At 33.2% G+C, this 10,000-nt stretch overlaps 1 protein-coding gene across 4 annotated transcripts in view; it reads right to left on the bottom strand.

Annotated features, from left to right (window-relative positions):
* The window catches only part of LOC124955033 (semaphorin-1A-like), a 294,486-nt gene that overhangs the window by 234,237 nt on the left and 50,249 nt on the right, over positions 1-10,000 (bottom strand). For all 4 annotated transcript variants that reach the window (XM_047508853.1, XM_047508850.1, XM_047508851.1 and 1 more), the window contains one exon: positions 8,935-9,128. In XM_047508853.1, coding sequence (XP_047364809.1) covers positions 8,935-9,031 — 97 coding nt within the window. In that variant the 5' untranslated portion in view covers positions 9,032-9,128. The remainder of the gene's footprint in view (positions 1-8,934; positions 9,129-10,000) is intronic.

The following is a 10,000-nucleotide window of genomic DNA, read 5'->3' as shown; positions in this document are numbered from 1 at the left end:
AGAGAGAGAGAGAACGAGTTTCATGAAGACAAAAATGTTTAACGTCGACGTGAAACTTTTTAAAGGCATTGATTCGATAAACGTTCGAAAAGAGGAAAGATAGCGTAGGAAAAATTGGAATATGGATTATGGCCATGCTCCTTCTCCTCCCATATGACGCTTTTATTCGATTCCCTCGTAACACATGGATATTCGACCGACCTTACCTCGTTCTCTCTCTCTCTCTCTCTCTCTCATCCTCTTGCTCTCTCAACTCACTATTCTCCAAGCCTCGTCGTGTGTACATACACGCGCATATAAATCGAGATTTCTCTCCTTTTTCCGGTGAACGCGCGCCGGAAAGCTTCATCTTTACGCCATTCCAACTTTCAACCGACGAATATCTACAGTAACTTTTTTGAGGTAGTTTTTTTTTCTTTTTTTTTTTTTTTCATTCGTAAGCAGAAAAACTCTATCTTTGGAATCAGCGTTTGCGCTTATCATTTATTTTCTCTTTTTTTTTTTGTTAAAAATTTATTTTATATTATTTATATATATATATATATTATATAAAATATTATATAAATAATATATGTATATAAATAATATATTATATATATATACAGTGAATCATCGTACAATAAAAAAAAAAAAAATTGAAAAAAGAAGATTGAAAAAAAAGACTCGTATAACATGGTTAAATATCGAAATAATTTGTTTCGTTATTATAATGAAACTAATAATTTATATTCACTTTATAACTATTAATAGATAAAATGTCTTACTTTTATTCGTCATTCGTAACATTTCATAATTCTACATCGATATAATCTCTAAAGTGATTTAATATTAACCATCTGTTACTACTTTTTCAAATAATCTACTTTCTACTGTCAATAAATCAAGTTTTACTTATATTATTCATTTTAGTACTTAAAAGTTGTATATAACTGTAACGATATGTGTCCGAGTTGTACATAACTATAACATATGCATATAACTTATAACGATATGTGTCTAATCTAATTTGACCATCTTAAGTGTTTCTATTGTTTTTGATATAACACTATTTATATATTCAGCGGCTATCAATTAAAGTCAATGATCCTACCGAAAATGTTAAACTTAAGTATTTTTAATTCTGAAGATCATATTTCCCTCGGTTATATAAATGATGTCTTATTTTGAACGATATGATCAAATATCTCCGATCTTATTGATATTAAATAAATTATTAGAACTTCTATATCTTGACAATAGCACTCTCTGTGAAATAATAGTAATACATATTACATTTCTCTCTCAAAACCTAATAACTTTTGTTTGAAACATTTGTTTATAAAATCAATAAGATCAGAGATATTTGGCCAAATAGTTCAAGACACCCTGTATATAGGTGTAACATATTAATTGATATTATTTTTCATTGATATAATAGGATAAGTAGCATATTGACTAAAGTAAAAAATTTATTTCATTATATGAATGTCATTGCATCCTTTTTTAATGATTTATACATTTAAAAAATAATTATTTCATTGTCAATGATAGGTAACAATTATAATTTATAATTATAACTGACTATTATTACTGAGCGAACATACTATTGCGTAAAAAATGTTAAATAAATTTTATATATATATATATATATATATATATATATATATATAATTCTATAACTTAATAACATAATAATCTTTACATTACAACAAATTTATTTTTACGTTAACTAGAAATTCACATATCTTGTAATAAGCTTGTTATAAATTTTTTATAAATATATATTTCCACATTTATATGATCCACGTGACTCGTATAACACGGACAAATGTATCCCCACTTCATTATATGTGAGTTTACTAATTAATTAATGTATTTAAATTTCTAGATTAAAGAAAGAAAGAAAAAAAAAAAAAGAGAGAAAAAAAAGAGAAATTATTATTAACATATAATTTAACTTTTTATTTGAACTTTGTAAATATTACTTTATATTATAACAAATACATTTTTTTGAACCATAAAGAGAAAAATTCTAAAGATAATTAGAAATTTATATGAGGTGTACATTTTTTGAGAAAAAGAAAAAAAAAAGAAAAGGAAAGAGAAAAGAAAAAAAAAGAAAAGAAAAGAAGAAAAAGAAGTATAAGAAAAAGAAAACAGAAAGAAAAACTATATAATTTATAAATATATATTTTCCAAACAAATACATAACCCTACAATATTTTTCTATAAAATCTAGTCAACTTGTATACGTTTTTATATAACACGGAAAGTATCGTAATCAAAGAATTTTCCACGCCATAAAATGAAGCTTCGAAGAACAACATCCCGGAAAACCCCCACCACTATCCCATGGAATGTATCGACACATTTCTAAGGTCATAAATAGCGAACGAAAAAAAAAAAAAAAAAAAAAAAAAAAAGAAAAGAAGGAAAAAAGAGGAAGAGACAAAAAAAGAGAGATAGAGAGAGATAGAGAGAAATTCCTTTCCTTTTTTCTCCCCTCCTTCTTCTTCATTGCTGTCTCGTAAACGTTTCGAAGTTTTCCGATGACAATGGGAACGAAGTTTACCTCAGTCTCCCGATCATTTATTCGTAATACAATTTTATTGTGCCGAAGCTGAAGAAGTGAGCGAGAGGCTCCCTGCATCTTATCGATTTCCCGTCATTCCCAAGAGCGTACGATCCCAAGACATTAATAAATCTATCCGTCGTAGGACGGTATTCTAGAGAATGTGCGCGGGTCATGGATCGACGGGGATCGACGGGGATCTACGATGGAAGGAAGGACGTTCGCTCCACGCGGAATCAAGCGGACACGTAGATAGGAACGGTCACGTGGATAGAGATAGAAATAGAGAGAGAGAGAGAGAGAGAGAGAGAGAGAGAAACATCACTAGTTTTCCCGCGGGACGATCAATCAAATCGAAACACGTTCTCTTCCTCCTTTTTCTACTATCTTCAACCCTCTCCATTCTATATCTCCTTCTTTCTTTCTTTTTTTTCTTCGTCTTTTCAAAATCGCTGCGCTTGAAAGGTTCCGGAAAATCCACTTAATCGAAATCGTCATAGCTGTCCACTTAGTTTCTCTATCTCTATTCCTTTCTCTTTATCTTTCTCTCTCTTTCTCTCTCTCTCTCTCTCTGCCTCTCTCACTTTCTTTCTTCATTCTTTTTCCTACCTATTCCTTTTTAACGATTAACTTTCCTTTAAAATTTTCCCTTCCCTCTCTTTGTCTTTTTTTTTATCATGATATTTCTCTTATTCAACATTCTACTGATGTGACACGAAACGAGTTAAAGAAACGTTTTTTACTTCTTTCTCTTCCCCCCTTTCTCTCTCCCTCCCTCCCTCTCTCTCTCTCTCTCCTCTCTCTCTCTCTCTCTCTCTCTCTCTCTCTCTCTCTCTCTCTCTCTCTCTCTCTTTCTCTCCCTCTCTCTCTTTCTCTCTTTCTCTTTCTCTCTCTCTCTCTTTCCTTCTCTCTCTCTCTCTCTCTCTCTCCTCTCTCCTCTCTCTCTCTCTCTCTCTCTGTATGTGTCATTTATGAAAGAATATAGTGGACGATCATTCCGCTGCCTGACCCTTTTTTTACATTTCCTTTGATCAAACACATTTCAGTTCTTTTTTTTTTTTTTTTTGCGGAAAAAAAGAAATATATGTAAAAAATAAAAATAAAATAAAATAGATTTAAATCTAAATCTAAAAAAATATCTTATATTAAGCGTGTATAACATGTGATTTTTAACGAATAACAATAAAAAGTCTCATATTATTTAACACGTTGAATTAAACGATTAAATTTCCTCTAATTAATTATTTCATTCAACAATAGTTATAGAAACATATCAAGCATAGATAAAACTTTTTATAAAACTAATACAATTTTCAGCTTTAATTATTCAGCTTTCAATATACATTTACTAGTTATAATTATATATAACTATAAAGATTTAATAGTTATAATTATTCGTTACTGTAAAAAAAAAGAAAAAGAAAAAAAAAAACAGACGAACGAACGAATCAGAAAAAAAAAAACAAAAGAACAAATAAAAAGAAAACAACAGAAAAATATATCCTTGTCACTCGACGGAAAAAATAGTTAAGTACTTATAACAAAATCTGGCAAACGTAAAAATAATAAATTAATTCTAACTGTCTGGAACAGTACACGTTTCTAAATTAATATCAAATGCGCGACGATATGGACGATGTCATCCCTAAAAATTCTAATCTAATGGAAAATATTGGAATCGAAGATTTCAATATTCAATAGAAACTTGAGATCACATTATTCATGATCAATTAACGTTCTATGCCGATTAGAACCAGCGAGATCGATTACTTCGATTTAACTCGATCATTAGATTTACTTTTCAATTTTCAACGCTAGAGACAGAGAAAAAGGGAAAGAAAGGAAAAAAGAGAGAGAGAGAAAGAGAGAGAGAGGGAGAGGGAGAGACAAAAAGAGAAAGAGAAAGAGAAAGAGAAAGAGAGAGATATGAGCTATTCAGAAGCCTAATTAATTAACTCCACTTTTTAAATTTTTTTTTTAAATTTAAGTATCAAAAATTACTCGGTAAAGCCATCACTTTTCATATTTATAATAAGTTTCTTTAATTTCCATTATTTAATATAGTTAAATGATACAGTTTTTTGGCCATCGAATAAAAAATAATTTATTCCAAAAGTCAAACAAATTAACTCCGTACTCTAATGTAAATCGTTCCAATAACGCAATTCGAATGCAAAAGCGATCCCTCCTTTTATATACATTTATAAAACGTTTTATTTCGATTCATATTTTAAACGGGAATTTTACAAAAGCAGTTTATATTATTTCATCACATTTCTCGACCATTTCGTTTTATGAGGTTAATCGATTTGACAAGTCTTTGCGTAGCTTATATATAGATATAGATAGAATATAGAAAAGAAGAGATTCACGTAGCTCGTTTTCTGGATAGGATTTAGGACGGAAGCACGAGAAAGTAAGTACCGCTTTTAGAGACTAACATGCGCACAAACGCGTATACATACATACATACATACATACATACATACATACATACATACATACATACATACATACATACATACATACATACATAGATAGATAGATAGATAGGTACATAGATACATATACAGAGACAGCAGAATAGCAGTAGAACAGACAGATAGAGAAAGAGATAGTGATAGAGAGAAAGATATATATATATATATATATATATATATATATATATATATATATAGAGAGAGAGAGAGAGAGAGAGAGAAAGAGAGAGGACATGCCGACATCTGTACATACATATACATATACTCAAGAATATCCATTTAGTCGTTAAAGCGTCGGACTGAGTCGAATCGCGATTCGACGTTACTACAATCGGTGCTTTCCGCTAGCGAATATCCGTCAAATCATCAACTGGTTGATATCGTACGCTCTTACGTAACATCATTTTCGATCGGTTATCGTTCAATATCGGCCATTATCGTGATACGCAGAATAAACGAGATCTTATATGTAGAGAACACATACACACACACACACACACATGTATATTTACTTACGTATCTGAGGAACTAGGTAAAATTACGCGAACGAATGTTACATATGTATGTATGTATATATCCCACATGTGCATTTTGCGTATTTTCCGTATTTCTCTGTACATTTATCTTTATCTATTCTGTCTTTCTTTTGATTTTTTTTTCTTTATTTTTGTCTTCCCTTCCCTTCTCTCTTCTCTCTTCTCTCTCTCTCTCTCTCTCTCTCTATATATCTTTCATTCTGTTTCTTTTTATCTTTCGCATCTCTCGAATATGAAACTGGGATACCTTTACGATCTTACTACAATATAGAAAGAAAGAAAGAGAGAGAGAGAGAGAAAGAGAGTGATATAGAGAGATAGAAAGAGAGATGGGTCCCCTGTAACTCGACTAAGAAAGAGATATGGCGTTCCAAGAGAGAAATATAAAGCAATGTCGATTTTAGCTATAATCATTATTTACGCGACAGATATATATATATATATATTATCCCCGGATAAGAAAGCTTTCTACGTCTTTCTCTTTTACATTGTCTACGTCGAGTTCAATAATAAAATAGACTTTTGAACTCCACGAGTAATGTATACAGATACGAATAATAATTATTCGATTAGGTCGAATCGTTATCGAGCTTTACTACTTTTTCGACTAGACGACGACTACGATGAAATGTTCGTAATGTCGATCGATGATTCATCGATCAAATTTCTAACCGAAGTTTGGCCATTGAAAGAGCCGACTCATCCGAAAGTTTTGTATTTCCTGAAAAACGTAGTCGATATTTCGTTTATACTTTTTTATATATATATACACACACACAAACACACATATATATATATATATATATATATATATATATATATCTTACTCTCTTTTACTTTCTAGAGCTTAACAAAGTTCTTCCGAGTCCTAACGAGCTTACTTACTCTTCGCAAAAGCCAGTCGAGTGTACGGCTTCCGCGTCGTAGCGATACGAATGGCTAACCTACATACCAACGTATATATATTTATCTATGTATATACATTTTACGTACATATATACATACATACATACATACATACATACACACATTATACGTACATACATATGTTCCTATGTCATGTATATGTAAGATTCGTAGTAAGACTTTGGCCGATGCAAAAAGCGCATCGGCTTATCGAAACGTTTAACTAACCCTCCTCTTATCACAAATTCGACGATATACCTACGAAACTTCCTCCCGTTTCGAATTTCAAACCGCTCACCGAGGTTCATGGAACTCTTAACCTTTATCTCTCTCTTTCTTTCTTTCTTTCTCTCTCTCTCTCTCTCTCTCTCTCTCTCTCTCTCTCTCTCTCTCTTTCCTACCTCCCACTCCCCCTCCCTCTCTCTCTCACTCTCTTTCTCTCTCTCTAAGTGATTTACCAACGTTTTATTTACGAAAAAGGCGACACCGTGTCTCCGTTTTTACGCTCACGGAGTATCTCGTGTTACGGAGAACGTTTCTTCTCGGTTTTCACTTTGTTTTACGTTTCTCGACAAAACAATAACGACGTCAAAAAAGAAACATTAAGATAGAAAGAAAAAAGAAAAAAAGAAAAAAGAAAAGGAAAGAAAAAAAAAAGAAGAAAAAAAGGATTAAAGAAAAATTACTTTAAAATCAGACGACGACGTGTTGCTTTTCGATCAATGAAAAAGAGAGAGAGAGAGAGAGAGAGAGAGAGTGTGTGTGTGTAGGAGGGGAGAGGGTGGAAGGGGAAAAAGAGGAATAGGGAGAGAACCAATCGCATTAACGAAATAAAACACTGGGATGTAGGTGTAGATATAAGTGTAGGCGTAAGAGACAGGAGGGAAGAAAAAGATCCAATAGATCGATTTGTAAATAAAAGAGAATTAAAATGTATAATACCGATAGAAGGAAATACCAAAAGAGGTTTATATACCAGGTGGCTCGTAAAATAGATACTGAAAGTCGAGCGTTAAAGTACAATACATACATACATAAATATATACATGTACATATACAAACACACATACACACAATTCAGATACATATGTCTTCTCGTAGTCCCGAATCACGATACACAAGCCTGGCCAATTTCATCTCTGAGCTAACTCTATGGCAACTAGCTATACAGAAGAGACAGACAGTGCATCGACAGTGGTGTCACTGTGTGGCTCACTCGTTCTCTCTCTCTCTCTCTCTCTCTCTCTCTCTGTCTCCCTCTCTCTTTCATTCTCACTCACTCGCTTACTCGCGAGCGAGTGAGCGTCGCTTCTACCGTAATTGAATACTCGATAGGATTTACCAAAGCGGCCGCAGTGATGCTCGACGCACGCGACACACGCCAATATTTGATCCGCGTCAAAAGCTACGAGGGCGTATTCGCTCACGGATTTCGACCGGTCGTTAACCCCCTTGTAAGCCCTATTTCTCTCTCTCTCTCTCTCTCTCTCTCTCTCTCTCTCTCTCGTTTATTCTACCAAAAGAAAGAGAGAGAGAGAGTTCACATTTCAGAACTTGTCCTACTTTTAACCCTCAAATCATTTTATGATCGAATCCACAGGTGCACGAAATCTATCCAACCTATATCAACATACGTATGTTTATTTGCTTGGTTACGCGTATCTACATGTAATTCTTACGTTCAAGTTGGTATGTTTGAAAACTCCTTGAGATTGGCACCCTTAAGACCGTTAAGAGTAAACCAGCTGGTCTTTCAAAGCTCCAGTATGTTGTTTCTTCTTCCGTTGAGAGAGAAGCTTCACGTTGTCCGGCTTTACAATCAACCGATTTAAAGATCATAAGGACGTATATATAATATGTTCGTAAATCTTTCACTGCTCCGAATATGCTAAATTATAGTTTTAACTGACTCTCTTAAGATCATAAGAAGATTAGAAACGTAGACGGTTCTAAAATATATGAGTATAATAAGTACAATATCGTATATATTCTCGCTCTAATAAGGGAAACTAAATTGTGTGCGTTGTATGTATCTGTCATAGAACTAGATTCGGGCTTACATAAATATTATTTTAGTTTTATTTCAATACACGATAAGTGAGATAATGTCGGCATAAATTTAACGAGGGACATATTATTGATAAATATAATAATTTATTTACGTAACTGTTGATCAATAATAATTTATACGTCGATTTATGCTCTTCTTTTTCTTCTTTGCTTTCTTTAATTTTTTATCGATTTCTTGAAGGAACAATCCGACACAAAATTTTTGTTCTTTTTTTATTATCTCAAAAATTGAAAAAAAAAAAAAAAAAAAGAAAGGAAAAAAATCGGAGAGAGTAAAAAAAATTTGTTGATTTTTCATTATTATTTTCTATCTGAGATAAATTTTTCTTTTTAATTTAAGTCGATAGAGCTTGCAGGATATCATTGCGAGGTATAATGCCACATTACTCACGATGCTTGACGTGAAGCCTGGGAACGGGATCCTGCGGCCAAGCCACGTTTTGCGCGGCTAAGCCGATCAACGCCAAAATCCGTAGTGATGCGCTCATCGTGGAAGCGAGTCCGACGACCTACGGCCTAAGGTCCTGCGTCCTTAGGATCAGCGATAACTCTCCAGCCTCGACATTGCTGCCCGGATCGTCATCCCTGTAACAAAATTCGAAAGATCGTTAGAAAAACTTATTAAAGTTTCTTTTCTTATCTTTCTCTCTCTCTCTCTCTCTCTCTCTCTCTCTCTCTCTCTCACTCTCGCTCTCTCTCTTTCTCTCTCGTTCTCTCTCTTTATCTGCTTTTTTTTTTCTCGATTCTTTCGCGAGAAAGATTCTATGAATTTTTCAGACGATGCTAATTCAAATAGTAGAGCCATAAGTCTCTCTTTAAGAGGGGATTTAGAATCTTCTAAGTTAGAGCCGAGAAAGAGAGAGAGAGAGAGAGAGAGAGAGAGAGAGGGAAAAAGAAGAAGAAGACAGAAAGAGATGAAAAGAAAAAGAGATAGAAATATATATATATATATATATATATATGTATATATATAGTAGTCATTCTGTTATACCAACGTCAGCGCGTGCTAGGAAAGATAAGAAAGTGAGTAAAGGAAGGATAGAGGAAGAATAAAAGGAAAGGATCTAACGAAGGAAGTAGAAAAGACCACCGACTTGAACTATAACGAGAATGAGAGGGATATATATATATATATATATATATAAAGATGACGAAGCACTACGAGTACGACGACGTTCATTATTCAAAAAGGTCGGCAAGTTTCTATTCGTCCTGAGGCATCGTAGACGAATTATATATTCTTCCAACTCATCTACGATTAGCTAAGAAATCGAATGTTTTGCATAGGACACAGCATAAATATATTTTGTGTGTGTGTGTGTGTATGTGTGTGTGTGTGTGTGTGCATGTGCATACACGTGTACAAAGCACTCAATGCTGCTTCTCGTTGGTATAAATTAATTTGACGCTTTCCCCACGGCTTAACGATAATAATCCATCGCTATCGTTCACGGTTC

This window comes from Vespa velutina, chromosome 17 (genome assembly GCF_912470025.1).
Source record: "Vespa velutina chromosome 17, iVesVel2.1, whole genome shotgun sequence".
Lineage (NCBI taxonomy): Eukaryota > Metazoa > Arthropoda > Insecta > Hymenoptera > Vespidae > Vespa > Vespa velutina.
Note: the sequence above shows the minus strand (reverse complement) of the source record. Positions and strands in the feature narration are given on the sequence as shown.